The sequence below is a fragment of the Andrena cerasifolii genome, chromosome 12, assembly GCF_050908995.1.
Source record: "Andrena cerasifolii isolate SP2316 chromosome 12, iyAndCera1_principal, whole genome shotgun sequence".
Classification (NCBI taxonomy): Eukaryota; Metazoa; Arthropoda; class Insecta; order Hymenoptera; family Andrenidae; genus Andrena; species Andrena cerasifolii.
Window position 1 is genome coordinate 7,078,767 of NC_135129.1, and position 18,798 is coordinate 7,097,564.

At 47.8% G+C, this 18,798-nt stretch overlaps 6 protein-coding genes across 15 annotated transcripts in view; 3 read left to right on the plus strand and 3 right to left on the minus strand.

The window, feature by feature from the left end:
• The window catches only part of Conv (insulin like growth factor binding protein acid labile subunit convoluted), an 86,372-nt gene extending 67,862 nt beyond the window's left edge, over nucleotides 1-18,510 (minus strand). The window contains exon 1 of the mRNA XM_076824320.1: nucleotides 17,970-18,510. The gene's annotated coding sequence lies outside the window, so the exon portion shown is untranslated. The remainder of the gene's footprint in view (nucleotides 1-17,969) is intronic.
• Nucleotides 226-5,559, minus strand: LOC143375334 (uncharacterized). 2 transcript variants are annotated; one of them, XM_076824334.1, is made up of 3 exons: nucleotides 5,163-5,559; nucleotides 2,112-2,327; nucleotides 226-1,795 (listed from the first exon to the last, which is right to left on the minus strand). In XM_076824334.1, exons 1-3 carry the CDS (start codon nucleotides 5,254-5,256, stop codon nucleotides 1,659-1,661), a joined length of 447 nt encoding a protein of 148 aa, XP_076680449.1. In that variant the 5' UTR covers nucleotides 5,257-5,559; the 3' UTR covers nucleotides 226-1,658. The 2 variants fall into 2 exon arrangements, with proteins under 2 accessions (XP_076680449.1, XP_076680448.1); XM_076824333.1 differs by having other exon boundaries at nucleotides 226-1,840; nucleotides 5,163-5,545.
• LOC143375374 (uncharacterized) lies at nucleotides 5,867-9,616 on the plus strand. The gene is made up of 5 exons (XM_076824380.1): nucleotides 5,867-7,570; nucleotides 7,676-7,705; nucleotides 7,964-8,112; nucleotides 8,178-8,372; nucleotides 8,436-9,616. The coding sequence occupies exons 1-5, from the start codon at nucleotides 6,438-6,440 to the stop codon at nucleotides 8,903-8,905; spliced, it is 1,977 nt and encodes a 658-aa protein (XP_076680495.1). The 5' UTR covers nucleotides 5,867-6,437; the 3' UTR covers nucleotides 8,906-9,616.
• LOC143375333 (UPF0415 protein C7orf25 homolog) lies at nucleotides 8,803-10,638 on the minus strand. Its single transcript, XM_076824331.1, has 4 exons — nucleotides 10,489-10,638; nucleotides 9,831-10,272; nucleotides 9,180-9,733; nucleotides 8,803-9,116 (listed from the first exon to the last, which is right to left on the minus strand). Exons 1-4 carry the CDS (start codon nucleotides 10,636-10,638, stop codon nucleotides 9,030-9,032), a joined length of 1,233 nt encoding a protein of 410 aa, XP_076680446.1. The 3' UTR covers nucleotides 8,803-9,029.
• On the plus strand, nucleotides 10,939-14,626 carry LOC143375332 (zinc finger protein 346). Of its 6 annotated transcripts, none has more exons than XM_076824327.1 (8): nucleotides 10,939-11,079; nucleotides 12,519-12,989; nucleotides 13,161-13,234; nucleotides 13,368-13,517; nucleotides 13,587-13,681; nucleotides 13,778-14,085; nucleotides 14,160-14,228; nucleotides 14,302-14,626. In XM_076824327.1, exons 1-8 carry the CDS (start codon nucleotides 11,040-11,042, stop codon nucleotides 14,454-14,456), a joined length of 1,362 nt encoding a protein of 453 aa, XP_076680442.1. In that variant the 5' UTR covers nucleotides 10,939-11,039; the 3' UTR covers nucleotides 14,457-14,626. The 6 variants fall into 6 exon arrangements, with proteins under 6 accessions (XP_076680442.1, XP_076680443.1, XP_076680445.1 ...); XM_076824328.1 differs by having other exon boundaries at nucleotides 12,546-12,989; XM_076824325.1 differs by lacking the exon at nucleotides 10,939-11,079 and adding an exon at nucleotides 11,748-12,391.
• A 150-nt stretch (nucleotides 18,511-18,660) lies between the features above and the next one.
• The window catches only part of Eph (Eph receptor tyrosine kinase), a 96,813-nt gene continuing 96,675 nt past the window's right edge, over nucleotides 18,661-18,798 (plus strand). The window contains exon 1 of one of the 4 annotated variants that reach the window (XM_076824316.1): nucleotides 18,661-18,727. The gene's annotated coding sequence lies outside the window, so the exon portion shown is untranslated. The remainder of the gene's footprint in view (nucleotides 18,728-18,798) is intronic. The other 3 variants (XM_076824317.1, XM_076824318.1, XM_076824319.1) reach the window with 3 other exon arrangements.

Consider the following 18,798-nt stretch of genomic DNA (forward strand, 5'->3'; position numbering starts at 1 on the left):
TATATATATGTATGTATATACGTATATATAAATCTCGCAAATGTACGTCTCGATAATATTATATCTTTCGCGAGCGAAGATTCCCTTTGATCTTAGGAATCTCCCTTTCTTCTCTCCCTATACATAGACAATGCGATTCGTTTTCGAATTCACGATTAGATTACACACTATAGGAAAAAGAGTTACTGGGCTGGCAAGAATACGCGTCCGCGGAACGGCGGAGGGTTATTTACAAAATTTTGTTATATTACAAAATACCACATCGATGCGCAGCAGTGGCGCACCCAGGGAGGACACCAAGGGGCCCTGGCACCCTCCAAAGAAGGGGTTTTGTAAAAATAGAAGGAAACTAACTTTTATTCTTTAAATAAATTTTTCTAATCACCTAAAGAATTTTATTGAATTTGCATTGAAGATATTTTTACCCCTTCAACTCGACTCCCCCTAGATTAAACCCTGAGTGCGCCACTGATGCACAGTAAGAAATGTAACGTTGTTTTGGTGTGAGCGCGGTGCGTTCTAAACGTCTTGCACTTTAAAAGTTAACTCCATTTGATCGATACGCGTTTCAAGCCTGCAACGAAACCTCGCAGCGATAAGAAAATACCAACGGCTTCTGCTTGAGAATTCTAAACATCGTGTTGAACTGGTGTGGATCCTGGGACCGTCATTCTTTGGTAAAGGAAGATGAAACGAACAGGCGCCCGTTTGGAGAGTTACCCACGAAAGAACAAGACGTTCAGAGAAACCGATGAAATTTCAGACACGTTGTCAGAGTCGCGGTAATTGATGCGTGCTTAAAGAAATATGAAACCTACGGGATAATCGCGTCGCATGCAACAAATTTCATCCCGCAATCGAAGTTTCGATAACACTTAATACAATTGTCCTAACGTTAGCGCACGGCGATCCAGCGATCACCGTTTTCCTACTACAAGACGTTAATAACGTGTAAAATTTACTGACCAGCTTATTAATATCATCGTAGAAAATTATGCTTTCAGTGTGTTCTTACAAACTATCGAGAACGCCGTCAGTTACCCCGCATCCCTTACAACCATCGTATATAAACATAGAGCCAGTGATCGTGTAAGCAGCAGCATGTTTGCGCGACAAATGGAGGAAAGGAATTAGAACCCATTGTAAAACGAAATACAATTGATAAATTATCAGCGATGCGAAATCTTTCGCTGGAAAATCGACGAGACTCCAAAGTGCCTAGCGCAGAGACACGTCCACTTACACCAACACCCCTTCGCATTTAGCCTCTTAATTCAGTTCGACGATATTTTCCCTTGCATTATAGGTATGTATATACCTTGTGTCTAAAACATTTCCTCGATATTTACTCCGAGTTACACAACATTGTTCCCTAAGCGTCAGCAAGCTTCGAGAAGACTTTCGTGCGCGAGCAAGAGCCCGTTGAAATCGTGGCATTTAAAGACTCCGCAAGAACGGTTTCATTGACTTCGCGAGAAAGTTGAGACGCGATATACGCACGGCGATGCGACTAAAAGCTTACCGCTTTTAACTATGGATTGTGTAACCGAGCGCGTCTTCTTGGTTAAAATTCGTGGCTTCGAGTAAAAAAAAACAAAAAATGAAACGCACTTTGTACACGGCACATACATTCCGCTTATCGTTAGAAGTCCTCCCCCTTACGCTATCGGCGGATCGTCGTCGTCATCGTCATCCCTCGTGACTAGGACATTGCCGTAACGATTCTGACGGAACTGTCTAAATCGCTGCAGCCATTTGTATCGTCTCGCGCCGAAGTACAGCAAGACACCGACCACTACGAGGAAGGTCGGTATTAACAAACCAGCGGCTACAGAACTACCTAAACAAAATTCACATGAGTATTTAGTCCCAGCAGCATCGGCATGCACAGCTGTTGCCTTACTTTAGACCTCCCGCCTACGATAAGCTCTATCGCATCGGCCTATGAATAACCAACTAATGCAACCGTATTATCGGGCAAACAAGCGGTTAGTGAACAGTAGTTCGACTTAGGTATCTACGGTTCAAAGCTTCCCGGCAAATTCTTTCGAGCGCGATCGCGAAACCTTTCGCCTGCCTTTCCGTCTCCTCAATTTCATATGCATAGGTACCTCCTGAGTTGTGCTTGAGGTCTGGCTGAACGGTAGTCGTGCTAATAACCACGGTGGTTGGTTCCTGCGTGCACACCCCGGCTATCCTTTCGTAACCCCTCTTGCATATACATTGCGGCTCCTCGTCCTCCGAGTTCTGAGCGCATCTCTCGTTTGTATCGCACTGCTCGTACCCTTTGTGCGTGTCGCACGGTTTAGACTGAATCATGTCATTTCCTGTTGAACAGATCTGAGTATTTGAGACACGCTGCCGATAGGGAGCGAAACACGCGCGAGTCCAGAACAAACGATTCGACGATACGTGGGACCCTGAACTCGACAGTTAATCGCATTCGTAATTGCAGTTATGACACCGCGTATCTCCTCTAACCAGAACGCGAAATTGTTCTTCGGTTTCTTCTATGTCGAAGGTTATCCCGTTTGGCAGTAAATCACCCTTCTTTGCAGCGGGTTCGCGAGCGAACGCTGCATACCTATAGCGCATCGGGGATCAACAAGTAGCTAATGACAACGGTCCAGATAGCGTTCGATCGACCGATGCGTCGCGCGTCAACGATCACGCAAATTGAAAACGGGGGACACGAGACACCCTTTCGTAACGCATTGTCGACCAGTCGCCGGCGACTTGTGCAGGAACCTTTGCTGCTCGCCGCGACCAAACGCGTAAGGACTCGTGTATTTCCGTGTACCTCGTGGCCGGCAACTTGTCGACAGTGCGTAACGGGGCTTCCAGTTAATTCGTCCAACCAAAGGTTAAATAGATGTAGATAACAGTCGCGATGCTCGTGCAATGGAACGCGCGAGAACATTGCCGCGCTCGCGAATCGCGATTAGCGAGCCCAAGTCTGCGACCGTATCTGCGATTCACCCTGCTTCATGAATTTTAATCTAGAACAGCAGTTTATCGCGCGTCGCAGTGGTTTACGCAAACCGTTGGCTGTTTTACCTGAGCCTAACGGCACTCGTCGTTCCCACAGCGAGATTCGGGCTTTTTGGTCACGAGCGCGCATTGTGCTCGTTATCGGTTCGTTATCAGAGTTGTGTCGGCGTTCCCGGCTGTTTTTTTCCCCGCCGAACAAAAGACACGGAACGTCTCGGACGCGGTTGGTATTTTTGCGAGACTCTATCGGAGCTGCGTGTGCCGAGATTGGCTGAATCAGTTAATTGAGACGAATTCGTTTTATCAGCCGGCACACAGGGGTTAACTACGCCACGGTTGAGTCAAGCAAATTATGGAGTTAGTTTTGATTTAAGTAGACGGTATAGCGCTAATTCGATAAGATACGGTTACACGCGATCTGAATAAACACGGCCGGCAAAATTTCAGGGAGTCGACGAACATTCGCGGGTCAGCCGCGGATTAATTCGAACGGCTGATACGGGCTGACGAACTTTCGCGCGATAACGTCGCGGATTTCATAGCTCGATCGAACAATGGGCCTTTTCATTCAGATTCCGCAACGTTCAGCGATAGGTACTTTTATCCCGAGGAAACGGACAGAAGCGAATAGCCCCCTTGTACAGAGCTAACCGGAGCAGATGGATCCCAAAGAAATTACGTAACTGCAATCTTCGATTCAAGGTGGAACGGTGCGCTGCACGCACAAGATGAAATTACACAACAATTTTTTGTTGGAAAGTTAAACGCAACGTTTTCGAGCGAGCGCCGCGTAACTGTGCTCTCCTACGAAAGGAACAGTTCTGCTGGATAAAATTGTAATAAAAGAAGAGGAGAGAGGCGAAAGGAAGATGAAAAATGAACTAAGCTTGCGAAATAACGCGCTCGCGAACCAGCGATGCGTGATTATTATTATTACTATTATTATTATTATTATTATTATTATTATTATTATTATTATTACTATTATTATTATTATTATACGGAAATACCCATAGTATACGAAATACAAAAACAATGCAATATACAGAGTCCAAACACATTAAACGCGTTAATTATTCTTCTTCCTGTCCCCTGAGGAAATTTATTATTGCGTGGCACCCAGTCACGTTTCCAATTCAACGCGTCACGATTTCGAGTTTCGTAACGCGTTCGTGTTTCTTTCGCCTACGGGGTATCGTCGCTCCTTGATCGTGAAACGAAAACGATAAATGTGCTCGTGGATCGCGCGCGCCACACTAAGCGATTTACGTACGATATCGCGGACGTTTGTTATCACGTTGACTCATCTGGTGTATTACGAGCGAAACGAGCGTCCTTGCTACCGAGCCGAATAAAGAAACGAGCGTAGCGGAGGCCTCTCCAAAGGACAGCCTTTAGCTTTCTCGGTTGGGCAATATGTGCGTACCGCGTGTTTCCGATGCGGTTCGACTTACTTAAACTCATAGTTTTCTACGGGCACGGAGCTTGCAAGACGATCGACAATGTAACCGACGAATGCGCGGGTATCGCGGATTTTCCGGATCGTCGGCTCGGGCAAGACACCCGATATGCAGCGCGAAAGAGCCGATGTTTTAATAGAAGAACGCGACCAGGCTACGATTGACGTCACCGAGAACTCGAAAACGGGAAAGTACGCCGGGGAATACCGAATTAATTATACCACATCGAGGAATCGCATTCTCCTGAAATGAAATTGATTCTGCGAGTAGGGAGCGTGTGTGGCGCGTGACACGTTAACCGTTTGCCATCCTTCGGGACATCGTGTACACGTGAATAGCCCCCGGTGGTATCTGGAAAAATCGAGCGGAAACTGTACGCGGAGCGGCGAGAAACACAACACCGAAGGGAACTCGATTACTGGACCGAAGGAAGGCCAAAGAGGAGAGAAGAGACACGCTGACAATGAGAGACGACCGGGGCGAGAGAATCAGAGAGATAGAGAAAGCGTGCTTTGCCCAGAAGGGTGAGGAGAAGAGGGTCGAGGGGAAGGAGAGAAAAAGCGGAAGAAGACTATTGTGGCCTGAGCAGCAGGGGTGACCCCAATGGTTCGGTCGAGCGAGGCAATTTCGGGCCCTCGTTCGCTACAAGGGAGATTGAATTTACTGCCAAACGGGCTACGAATCGTTTCACAGAACCCGTCGTGCTCTTACCTGCTGCACGAGCGAATGGCGCTAGAAAAAGAGCCGCCACGATGAGACAGTAGAGAACGTCCAGTGGAACGTTCCGCATTTTCCTTTCCTCCATTCTGCCTTCCTGCCTTCTCTCTTTGCTATCGTTCGTTCACAGTTCACGATCACATAATAAACGACGACGCGGGCCGGTTATACGAACAGCAGTCGCTGACGGTCGGTGCGTTCGTGCCGCTGGGAAAAACGGCTAACGTCGAAACGCAGGAACGTGCACACGCGTCTCTCATCAATAGTAATACGCCCTCGTTAACCTAGAATCGATTCGCGAGAGGGATCAAGATTCGCCCATGTACCGGCTCATCGCCGATCGGCCGGCCGTCACCACTTTTGACAGATAAATGCTAGGCCGCGCCGCGGAACGCGTTCAATCATCTGTTATTAAACGACCATTTGCTATTATCGAAGCCAATTGGCATCGAGGGATCGCTGGCTGCCTCTCGACTTCGAGATATCTCGAGAGCCGAAGCACGCCTGCGCCGACAGCGTGGCGCCACGCTTAAATTTCAAACGCGAGCCGCGCACTCCGAATCGCCAGAATCCATCGGATTCGCGAAATTCGTCGAGCTACTTGCGCGCACAATTGACCGGGCACAATCTCCTAGTCCTAGTCAGTTTCGTCTTTTAATGAAACGATCCAAACTTCTCTGGAATCTTTTAACGGTCGGTTCGAAGACGCGTGTAACGTCGGATTACTTGTTACGCTACTGAACGAGCCGTTTCGCAATCATAGCTTTGGATGAATACGCAATTACGAAGCGAAAAACCTTCGCTAACATACGGGTGTCGTTATCGTCGCGACTCTACGAAAGTTTTATTTTTGGACCATGTATCCGTGCCGATAGTTTGTTTTTTGTCTGCTAGATAACGCTAGCATCCGTCTGGCGGAAATCGATTGCTATACAAGGTATTTTTAAAAAGTAGAATCCCCACTCGAGCCCAAGTTTTCTGGAAAAGCTCCGCAACTCGCTGACCCTCGCTGAATCCACTAGAATCGTGCGAAACTAGCTCGCGGGATTTCGACGCGTCGATCGCGCGGTTTCAGAGTGGAATCTCGGCGATTTGAAAATAAAAGATTGGCAAGCAAACAGGCATAAATGTACGTTAACACGTAGGTGGTCGAAACGTAGTCGCGATGGCAGCGGCACGTGTCATGGCGAGTAGTGTTGTCATAAACGAAAGTCGTGTGCCGTGAGACGTTCACATAAAATCCACCAGCTATCAGTTACAGCAATCGAAATGAGGGAAGAAACGGTACTGAGCTTAAAGTGGCACAGTTTCCCGTCCCATTTAGCGGTCTCCCTCGATACGTGCTACGAGAAGCAACAGTTTGTAGATCTCTCGCTAGTATGTAAAGATGGGACGATATTGAAGTGTCACAAGATGGTATTGGCCAACTCGAGCACGTTCTTTCGGCGTTTGCTCGTGGCCAACGACCACCCTCATCCCATGATCATCTTGCACGATATCGAGGCGGACGACCTGAAGACTATCATTAATTTCATGTACTGCGGCGAGATACAAGTGGTACAAAGTGAGGTTAAACGGTTGCTGAAACTCGCCGAAATATTAGAAGTAACCGGGTTGAGGCACGTACAGACCTCGGTTATGGTCGGAGAGTCCAACAACGCGTCTCACGACACCTCGAAAAGTACAACCACGGCGTCTCGCGTGAGAATCGAGGATCCGAAAGGATTACCAACCAAGACTGTACCTGAACACGAACCCAATGCCAGACCACAGAATAAGACGCCCTCTTGCACGTCGACAAAATTGATCTCGTCTACTCATACGCAAAAAACGGCAAGCAAATTCCCACAGGAAGCTACTCGGAGGGTCGAGGAGAATAATAGCTTAACTAATCAACGATTGGAGGCTGGCAGGTCAGGATTCAACTATATAGACATCGACATGCCAAGCACTAGTAGAGGAATTTCGAACCCACCGCCTCAAAAGAGGAAAGAATCGCCTGATCCTGTCGTCAGTTGGCCTCGTATTCTATCAGCTATCTCGAAGGATAAATCTATGCCCTTGAAGAAGTTATGTATTATGGATGAAGTAGAGATTACAGCTGGGAAACCACCTGTTATTACTTTAGACACGGCGGAAAATCAACCCTTGGATAGAAGGAAACATAGAAATAATTCAGAGAGCAACCAATCTATGAACTGCGAGGTTTATATTAAAGACGAGCTAAATATCTTGCACGAGGTAGAAGAAGACGAGGAAGAGATGGATCCCCTTGAAGTCGAAGAGCTTGAAAATGAAGGTTCGGCACTGTCCCGACGGTTTTCCTTTGCCAATCTTGATCGGACATCTTTTAATGCAGGCGCACTTCGGCAATACTCAAGGAGGAAATCCAATGGTGAATAGATGTAATAAAGTGTTTTGAAAACTCAAATGATTAATACGTGTTACATCAATGATAATACTTAGACTGAATAAAACTCTTTTTATGATTACGAGTCTTTCTTTAGCCGACAACATTTCCAAAGATTTAAAAACATGTACAAATTAACCCACAGTTTGTCACCTCGTTCGCTTCATTGCTACACAATCTTATTCAATTTTATAATAAACCAGTCATTGTGTTTCGCATCGTTTATCCCAATCAGAAAGTAGATCGCTACCATACTACTAACCGCACAAAATATTTACTACAATACACAACTTCTAACGCTATATCATACGTTTCTATGGAAACCTACTGTGACTAAACTGCTTCAAATGTAGTTAGATCAATTTTTCTAATCATTTGCATCGAGAGTCCCAAGAGATATGAATGAAAGATCAGGAAGCGGTGAAACGCGCGAGAAGATAATGGAGGGGCAAAAAATATTGGATGATTTATCAGTTGATAAACGAGTAACAGAGGAGGAATTTCAGAACTTCATGCATCGCGTTACAGAAGTGGGTAAGTATCGTCTGTAAGTATGTTTGGGTTATGGATACAATATTTGATATATCGTAATACTTAAGGGAAGATTGTGAAGAAACTGGCGTCGTCGAATGTCGAGGAGCAGCAGCAAGCTCAACTGTTGGCTGATCAGATGTTAGAACAAAGATCTGGGAAAAGCTTCTCCGAACACGATGAACTGACAGTGAAGACTAATCGCACAGTAATAAACAAATATAGGGACGACAGTAACATCAGCGCGGAGCAAATATCACAAGGTATACACACTGCCGTTGCGATCGTTTCGCTCGCGTCCTGATCCAACGTTTCTTTACACGTAGAGGCATTCATGAGGAGCGTAGAGAAAGATGCGAAGGAGAGAGCGGATAGCCGAAAGATTAATAACGAACGAGCGGACACGTTAAAGAGGATCGGGAATGGGGCATTTAAGGAGGGAAATTATGAAAAAGCTGTAACTTATTATAGCAAAGCAATAGAGCAACGCAAAGACTCGTCTGTGTTATGGAATAACCGGGCTTTGTCGTACATTCATCTTGGACTATACGAAAAAGCCTTAGCCGACTTCGAGTGGGCACTGAAAGTATCTGACACGAATTTGAAAGCTCTTTTAAACAGTGCCAAGTGTTACAAGCATCTTGGAAACCAGATCAAGTGTAAAGAATATATTCAGTTAGCCAGAGAAAGAAATCCACACTTCAACAAATTTATTGACGGTATACTTAATGTTTTAACAACTGAAACATTCCTATTACGATCGAATTTCAGCTCGTCTGTGTTTCTTTTTTTATAGACTTTGAAAAGAAGATGGACGCGTGTATCGACTACCAGGCCTGATCTTATGTAAAATAGAAATATTTCTCATGTACAGTGTCTTGTATTTCTTTTGCAATAGTCTAAAATCTTATCAATATATATCAGGACGAACTTATTTTGGTCGCAAAAGCTTCCTTGATCTCCGAGAGAGATCTAGGCTCATGCAGAAAAACTGTACACTCAATGCCCTGAAAAAAATTATTACTGAAATTATTTGAACCCTTTGTGTTTTAAAGTAATAATACCTATACCTGCATACGCGCAGCTCTAACAAATCCCTCGTTCGCGGATACCGTAATAGCTTTCATATATTCACCTGTTGCAAAAACTAGTCTAGATCTGTCTTTAATTTTACCACCCAAACTTAGCCTTTCCATAATTCTGCCTGTAGTTATATCGCCAACAATCCGAACTCTGTTCAATAATTCTTTTGCCCTGAGGGTTTCCTTGGACCCACCGATAACATCTACGATGTTCATAAAATTCTCGTAAGCAGTCTGGCAAATAATCAGTTCTTTGTCCTTAAATAACTTTTCTAGGATTGGTTTGATCGGACGTTTTCTCTCCATCTCTGCTTGTTGCGTGAGCAGCGGCTCCCGATAAATGAAATGATCGTACCCATTAGTCATATTTGTTACGTATGCTAATAGAGCGGATACATCCAGATTAAGAATCTTTATTTCAGTTGCCAGAGAAGACGTGCTCAATGCTTCTAGATCTGAAGTTACGCTTTCTTTGCTTTTCTCTAAAGGTTCCTCTACCGATCCCGTCGTGTACATCCACATAGAGAATCTGTCCTCCACTTCTACATCCGAAAGAATAGACATAGCAATGAATATCTTCCTTTAACTTATTGTACTGTATAGGTTCATGCAGTTATCGTACTAGAAAGAAATTTATACCACATATATCACTGCTCTTTTCATCTTCGCACTCTATTCTATCTCCTTCGACAATTACTCCCGTCTGTTCCAAACGCATGGCCAATGGTACTTCTATGCCATAAGCAAAGTGGAACACGATATCTGGTGGCCTATAAAGGTGCGGATAATGTTTGGCGCATTCCAAATAACACGCCGCTTGATCTAGTACAGACTTCTGCCCGTATTCTCCGTTACCCATTGAGATCAACGTAAGCGCTCTAGCGTTCCTAGCAATAACTTTCACCCACGATGCTCCGTCATTGCACACAATGTCTACCTCTAACCTCGACTCCTCATACTTGAAGGGTTTCAGAACATTGACGGGTTTACTGCTGCCAAAGAGTCGTGCCACAATTGCGTTTAGGTGAATGAGATTTGTGCTCTGCAGATGCTCTTTCTTTACATTCCCTGTAGATTGTACCTTTATGAGAATAGTGGGCGATTATAATTCTGACAGTATTAATCCGACAGCATATGGTATTTAAATAATGTTCCACGTTATCCGTGCTCGATACAAAATACTGAGATCAGGTGCACCGATGCTCCCCAGACTGCACAGCTGCACCTTACACCTATTAATGATTTTACGTCGCGAAGGAACTGCGTGGCACGTATCGAGTGAATCGACGGGGCATACCTTTTCCAAAAATTTAATCTCTTGCTGAATCTTTCTTATAAGCTTCTCAATCCCGTCGATCTTGCCTGCAAGTTTCAGCCGATCTATCGTGGCCTTGCCACTGTAAATTTTTTCCCCGAGACATTTCAACAGCGCAGCCTTATCCTCCATCCTTCGCGATCAAACGATCCTCAACGACTTGCCCATGGGAGGTCGTACTTTTTCTGGCGATTCGAATAATTTTGGACAGTGCACGACCGACGAACGTAGTGTCAGCAGCCATCTTGCATCACAGGTCAATATCGTGTAATGTCGTCGAGTCGCTTGTCAAACTCGCCTATTAACCTCACCAACTTTTCTATTTCGCTGAATAATTGACAGTCAAACGTAATACATGAATGGTAATGGTACCGCGGTTCAGCGAAACGTGCGAAGAGGGAAGCGACGGGCGTAGAAATAATTCGCGAGTGGAAAGGAGACGAAAACCAGCCTGCTTGTCGCGCCGTAATTATCGCACGCTGTCAACTTTTCCCTGACAATAATAGAGAATACCGCGATATTTCGGCTAGAAAATGTCCAGTGCTAAGATCATCGAGAATCCAGAAATACCGGGTGAGTTTCGCGTGCTAGGAAGCGATATCATTGATTCACGCTCATAGGAGACCTGTGCCCCAGTGAATCCGCTATCGGGGAGATACGTGAACGCGTAAATAGTCTTCGTGCATCGATCTGTAGAAATACACGATATTTGTCACATTATCGTCGAGATGACGTTGAAGCGTTACATTTTCGAAGGGAGCAGCGTCGCTGCGAGGGCGATAGCAACCTACGTATTTGTAACGCGGTCCCGACAGAAATAGCCGGATGCAGCTTGTGCCATCAGCCAATTATCGAAACAATTACGCGAAGAATAAGCATATCGTGCTCCATATCAGGCCCATAACACGAAGGCATATACGATCTGCCAAGCATCTTCGTGCTAACTGACAAATTTCATTGAATACTCGTCCGTCGAAATCAGCTGACGACTCGGGATGTAAAAATAACAGACACGTACTGTATATACCGGTTGCAAATGCAGTGCGACACTAACAATCAGTTGCTTGCACACGCTTCCGAAGCTCGTCAACGAAAGTGTAACGTCTCGCGCGTAATTCCGAGGAAATAATCGTCGATGCGAAGGCGGAGTGTTTATCCTGTTGCTTCGTAACCTGTGATTCTTATACGTATGTATATATACATATGTCAACAAAGGGTATCCGTTGGAACAGTGCGTCCGTGGTCGATGGAACGATCGTCGAAGATTATACCCGCTGCCGTTATCCATAATTTCATTCGGTCCGCGTAATACAAATTTTTTTTCCGACTAATTTGCCCGATACGTTTGCCACGTTATCTCGATCGCGACGGAGTCGAGTATCGCGGGCGCTAAATCGACTCGTTCGCTCCTGAAGTGCACAGTGCGGACAGCAGGCGTGCAGTCGATAAGGGAAATGTGCGCGCCTCTCGCGAAACGTATTTCGCATGTTGCCAATAAAAATGTGCGACATTACGGGGCCCGGTATCGGCCAGATCGTTGGAAATTAGCGAAATCAGTATCAGCGTTACGCGCGATTAAATCCGAACCCGGAGGAAATCGCGACGATACGCATCTCCTCTGGCACCGATATTTATGATTCATGCTTTATTAGTTTGCGCTCCGCGGCTCGTGCTTCCGATAATTTAACCGCGCATTTTCGCGTGCGGTTCGAACCAGCCTCGACTGTCTCCGGCTCTTTATCGTCGTCGTAAATGTGACACGCGTAACGTAAACTCCTGCCATCCGCTTTATTCCTGCCGCCGTGCAAAATGTGCCTGGTGTCCCCGGTCGATCATTGCCACCGTCGTTATCCGTTATTAAATACGACATGTTTCAGAGCTGTAGGTACAATCTCCGCTGATTAAAGACGTCTCGTTCCATTAGCAGTGGACGGGTCTCATTAAGCCTTGCGCCGCATTCCTGTACCAGTGTTTACTATTTTCATTGAGAAAAGAGCTATACCCTGTCCCAGTTCTTAGAACCACCGTATGCAACACAGGACTCGAGTGTTTCCTGCCGCCACCTCCGCCCCCGCCACCTCCGGTCGCAACGTCGAAAAGCAACGACGTACTAAATAGGACGGAGCACCAGCAACCGGAGCAGCCGATAAAGACAGAGCCGACAACGACCAATTCATCGACCAGCGAAATCGCGGCGAACCTGACGACGGCACAAGCACCGGTCGCGTCGTTCCCCAGCCTTCCCGTGCCGACGCCGTACATCATGCACCCGACGATGCAGCCGCACACCCCCGGGCAGCCAGCTACACCCTGGTGGATACCAACGGACGCGGACACGTCGGAGCTCTACGCGCGGTGGTACAACACCACTTACAAAGCGGCGGCCGCGACGGTCACGTCGCCGACGCTACAAGTGCCCGGGAAAGCGAAGAGCAAGCACCACAAGCGAAAGAGCGAGTTCATCGATCCTGCCCAAGATGCAGGTAAACAGGGAAAGGTTTGATACCCGCGGGATACTGTTGGAACACGCTTCGATTTGAGAATTCGCGTCCGTCACTCTCGGTGCCCATCAGATTATATGATTGAGAAATCGGAATCCAGATTCCAGTGGCGGTTGGGCTAATTAAAGATTGATTTATGTTTCTATTTCGCAGAGAAAGTCGCGAGCGCCCAGAGGGAACTGTCGGCACTAATGAAACCGCTGAAATGCGATCTGTGCAATGCAGTTGTAAGGCTCGATTACTTTATCCGATGAGAATACTGTAGATCCTGTTGAATAACACCGTGTTTTATCGAGTCTTGTCTGAATCGAAGCGCGTGTACCCTCGCGCGACCATTACAACGGGACGAATGATTTTCAGATGAACTCCACGCTGCAGGCCAAGCTCCACTACGACGGGAAGCCGCACCAGAAGAAGGTGTCCATGTTTCTAAATCAGAGCGTGAAGAAGCTGAAGACCGAGGACGGCCAAGTGACTAGCACCACCACCGACTGGCAAAACTATTGTGACGTAAGTAGCAGCCCCCCAAAAAGAAGGAGGTCCCTCGACTTTCTACGATCGAATGTTCCCTTTTTCCAGATCTGTAAGACGTGGTTCACGTCGCAAACGGATGCGACGCAACACTACGCCGGTAAAAAGCACATTAGAGCGGCGAACGGCGGTCGTCGTGCGAGGTACAGAGATGCATACTTGTCTCTAATTATTCTTACAATTAGATATCTGTAGCTGTGTCAGCCGAGTTCGTCATACCAGAGCGTTGAATTCTGCAGGCCGTCGAAGAAGTCTCAAAATCAAAGTCAGTACAGTCAATTAGATCCGAGCGGCCGATTCGGGATAGGGCTGGCATTCCAGCCGGAAGTGCAATCGACACCGGCGCAGCCGGTCGTACCTGAGGGTACCGCGTCGGTACCGACCCCGGCGACAGGGCCCATCTACACACCACCGCCTTATCCGACGCCGTTGCGTTGCGATCTGTGCGGAGTCTCGGCGAATCGGCAGGACCAATTAGAAACGCACAAGCGGGGCGCCAGGCACTTGCGAATGCTCAGGCTGAACGGGTTGCCCGTTCCGGAGGCTGGTAAGTACCCGATTCAGAATAGTCGAGGAGCAAGCAGAAAGAAAGAAAGAAAGAAGGTGATTAATGTTTTTCAGCTACCGAGAACGACACCGCCCCCACCACGCCTGGACCTATAGATTATTCTATCTACCGAACACCATCGGGTAAGGATACGATCCGCGGGGAGGAGAGCGCTATCATCGGCCCTGCCTTTTTAATAAACCCTTTCCCTTGCAGGCCAGTATTATTGCGCGCCGTGCAATCTGTCGCTAAACTCGGAGAGCACGTTCGCTCAGCACGTGGAGAGCAAGAAACACAAAAACCAGTCGAACCCAAAGTCCCCGTCTAACTCCGTGGTGGTATCGAAGAAAGCCAGATTCAAGAAGAAATAAGGCCACGGCGTTCGGGGCATTGTGCGCGCGTATTCTACATTTTCCCCCCGCCCATTGTTTTCACCGAGACGTGTTTCTGTCATTTCCCTTCGGTTACGCAGATGTATTGTCGCTGCGCCAAGGCAGCGCGCGGTGATCTGTGGAGAAAGAAATAAAACTCTTGTTCGATATAGCTGTGTCACCAATGTCGCTGACTTCCAGGAGGAAGTCAGTAACCCCTCGCGGCCGAGACGTCTCGGCGGGCTCGCCGCCTAGACTTGGCAGAAAATTATGAATTAATGCGAAGATAGATCCGATCGTCTCGCGGCTGATGAGCAAGATAAGTCTGTTAGCGCGCGAGCATATTTAAATTAAATACCGATTAACTCTAAATTCGATTGCCAGTCAGCCGAACGGTTATTCGAACGGTAGCTCGTTAACCGTCTCTCGGAGGCAACGCGACTAATCGGCTACATTTATTCAATTACGAAACCATTAGCTCCGAGTCGCGCCGGGGAGCGTCGAGTCGCTCGATTCGCGAAATCGCACTCGCGTAAACTAGCCAGCGTTTTATCGCACACGCGTGAAATTTATGCGTCGCTGCCTCTTGATCTTCCGCAGAATTTACGACCGAGCGAACGAGCCGTGTCGAACCCTCCTCTATTAATTACCTCCTAACACACGTATGATGGATCAACGTTTCCAGCCTGTCTCTGCTATCGTCTACTCGCGACAAGTATACGAATACGTCGACATAATGTTAAGTATGAATCAGCCGAGGACCCTGGCGCTAGCGTTCGCGATAGCCAGAAACAGCGAGCAGAAGCGTAGCGAACTCTGTGCCGCGAGAGAAAGAACTAGCCAACTGCCGGCATATTTCGAGGGAATAAAATTAGTCGTCGTTAGGCCGAGCGAAGAAAGGAATTCCTCGTAAAAATTTCAAGAGTACCGCGCCGCAGCTATTAAAAGAAGACCAAAAATCTAGGTGGCATAGATGTTCGGTCTTGAAAATTCCTCTAAAACCGTGCCCTCCTCCCACAACCCGCATTCCGCCGATTTTCTAAAAAAACTCTTGCCGTAGCAATTTAGCTGCCCGACTATTTTCTTCCGACGCTTCTTTTTGCCTTTCCGTCCCCAGAGCTTCAACTCCCGCTATCCCACTAGCGACCAGAGATTAGGATCGTCCTCGCAACGGACTTGTAGATCGTTGGTTTATACCTGCGCTTCGGATTTTTATGACCCCCGGTTCCACTCTCAACGTGTCCCCCTTCTTTTTATTCCTCGCTGCGTCCTACTCCCAATCCACGACATCACCCGAAATCCCTTTTCCATCTTCTCGTCTCGTACACATGCCCACACGCTACTATTTCTCCTACGGCCCTCTTCTTACCACGGGGCGACCGGAATGTTAATTTCTGCGCAACAGGAACGCAGGAGAAGATGGACGAGATAACCCGGCGGAGGTAGGAAAGTTTTCCGAGGCGGGGCGAAAATTAACCCGTGAAACAATAATAATGGGAACAGTGAGCCGCGATGGGAACGGGTGCGAGAGAATCGATTCGTCACGCGGCCAGGTGTAATCCGCGTAAAAACTTATCAATCATCGCGCGTCCGCTCTGAAATTCGGTGGAATTCCTCCCGATGACTGGGGGGAATTCCTGAGAACCTCCGGAAGAGCGCGAACCGTGTTCACCTGGGATAGTCGACGAAACGATGGTACAGCGAAAGAGATCGAGCGATCGATTCGAAGTTTAAGCTGCGTATCGCTTCGACTTGCCGGTGCTTCCAACTGTTCTAATATCGTAATTTACCCGGGACGATAAATTCCTCTGCGACGAAATACATTCCCCAGAGGATCCTATAAAAGCCCGCCGACGTATGGCGCGTTACGACCGGCAGTTATGAAGTTGTTCGCGCAGAGATCCTCTTCCGTGGTCGCGTGGATCCACTTTATTAACAGAACACGTATCGATCGGCGTATCGTCTCGGGTGATGGGCACCGTGGAATTCAGACGCGATCGGTAAATGGGCAAGTCCATCGCCGCGGGGCAGTCGTTTCTAAAAACGGGCCGCGACCGTTGAAAGATTCGTTTCATTGTTAGAAGCGGGGCTATTAGAATTTCTAATAGCGCCTGCGACACGGATCGCGGCTAAGTCCTACGACTCGGAGCTCGTTCCGTTAATCATTCCCCCCTCGCTGAAGTCTGCGAGAGTGTAGCAGTCGCGCGAGGCGGTCTAATAAGCCGGCGGCTGGGTCCACCGCGAATTTTCTTCTCGCGCGAAAAGAAGCTTCTCATTTCTAATTCCGCTAACGAACGGCTAAATGAGTTAGCGCGGGAAACGGTACCGCCGGCGAGCAGCAGCGGCCGCTCCTTTGTCTCGCCGAAAGCATTGTTCCAGCTGAGAGTATGAATCGGTAAAAAACAGCGTCCGAAAGGCGAGCGACCGAGCGGGAACGCGAGAAGATTTCTTTTCCGCCCGGCTCGCCGGCCCTCGGACAAATTCGTGCAATTATTTCTCGATTAGGCGAGATGACCGGGGCCAGATTGCCTCGCTGTATTACAGCCGAGCGGAAGAGGAACGACGGCGTGCAGCGTGCGGTCCTAATTTCCTACGAATCGCGGAAATTTCGCGGCCACGTCGCGGCCTGCCTTTAATAAGACGTTTTTTGCGAATCTGCCGGCCGGGCGAGGGGGGCGAAGGAGACGCGGCGAGGCGGCAGGCGGAACGAAAAGAGGGATAAAAAGAGATCGGGCGCGCATCTCCCGGTGGGGCTGACCTTGCAGGTCTTCACGGGCCACCAATGTAGACCGACAAGAAAATAGAAAATCCTGGTGCCCCTAAATGCGGGCGGTGTGATGTCATGCGGAAATAGCCGTCCGTCTATGCTTATGTGTAGTTGGCTGCCGCCACCGCCGCGACGACACAGAAAGGGGAGTCGAGGGATCCTGATCGCTCGACCGATTACCCCCGTCACTGGGCTTCCAAGGAGCCGATAGATACATTTACCTCCGCGAGCCGCCAACGAAACTTCCTTTGACCAACGCTTTCGATACATTTCCCGCCAAATCGTACCGCACCGACTTAACGCTTTACCATCGAATGGTAAGAAGAACAGACTCGGCAGACCCTTGATCAATTGATCAAGATATTAACGAGATCGAACATGTGCCGAGTGTTTTTCATCGCACGGACAAAGAAATTCATAAGTTTTTCTCAGAACAGGCAGCTGATAACTGAGCGCGTTATCTTCTCGCGAAGGATACGGATAATACGTACATATGCATCACTCGCGATCGTATGATTATCGAAATCCATATTTCCTGCCTCCACCACTGTCGCCCGCTTATCGGCTTCATCCGAGCCAATTAATTACTTATTTTCAACGCAATCGCAGCACCCGCGGTGAGCGCGGAAATGGGAATTATCGAAGTATCGGATCACGAGGAAACGAGCGGCCGATGCTGTATTGTGGTGTACGGAAGCAGGAAGAGCTATGAAAAGTAAAGATCGCATGCAGTTTAAGTTACTTACCGAGAAGAATCCGGACGGTGGTCTCGGGTTGAACCTGCCTTCAGCTGCCGTCTAATTCCAGCCAGACTCATGATCGATGGAGATAAAGATGTTTACAGGATTGCCGGGACGAGGATCGTCGTGGTAATGGCTCCCCTTTGATGTTCACTTTCGTCCCGATGATAATTCAAGCACAGTGATATCGAAGAACGATATTCCAAAGCACTGACACATTAATCACTCACTTTCGATCGTCATACGGGATCTCATTTCTAATGACACTGCGTAATTACAAGGGAAACGGTGATTTCACAGGCACTCGGTACGGAATCACAGAACACACCGCGACCGGCTCGCGACGTCAATACAGATTCTGAGATTTCTCGATCGGAAACGCTTGAAACTGGTGGATAACACTCACTCGAGCTCGCGGGACTTGTACGAGATCGTTGAGAATCGACAGGCGGCGAATCATTCTGCTAATAGCGTGGAATGACGAGAGAAACCGCAGGCGATAAAACGACGGGTAAAGAACGCGCGCGCGACTAGCAAGTTGCAAGAAATTACCCATGATGCACTTCGAATTAGTCATGTGACCCCCGAAGTACACGAAGTCGCGTATGTACGCAATAGGATTGGTCACGTGGTTTCAAGTTTCAAGAAGTTACCCAAGATGCATTTCGCTGGGTCATGTGATCACTGGAAAGGTAGGTCGGTCAGTTGTCGTCGAAAAATTGGCGGACTCGTCGCGCGGTCAATTACTTCGGTACATAAAAAAGGTAATTAACTGACCGACACAACCTGCGGAGTCTGTCAGAAAGCATCGTTGTCGATGCCGAGTGTCCCTTGC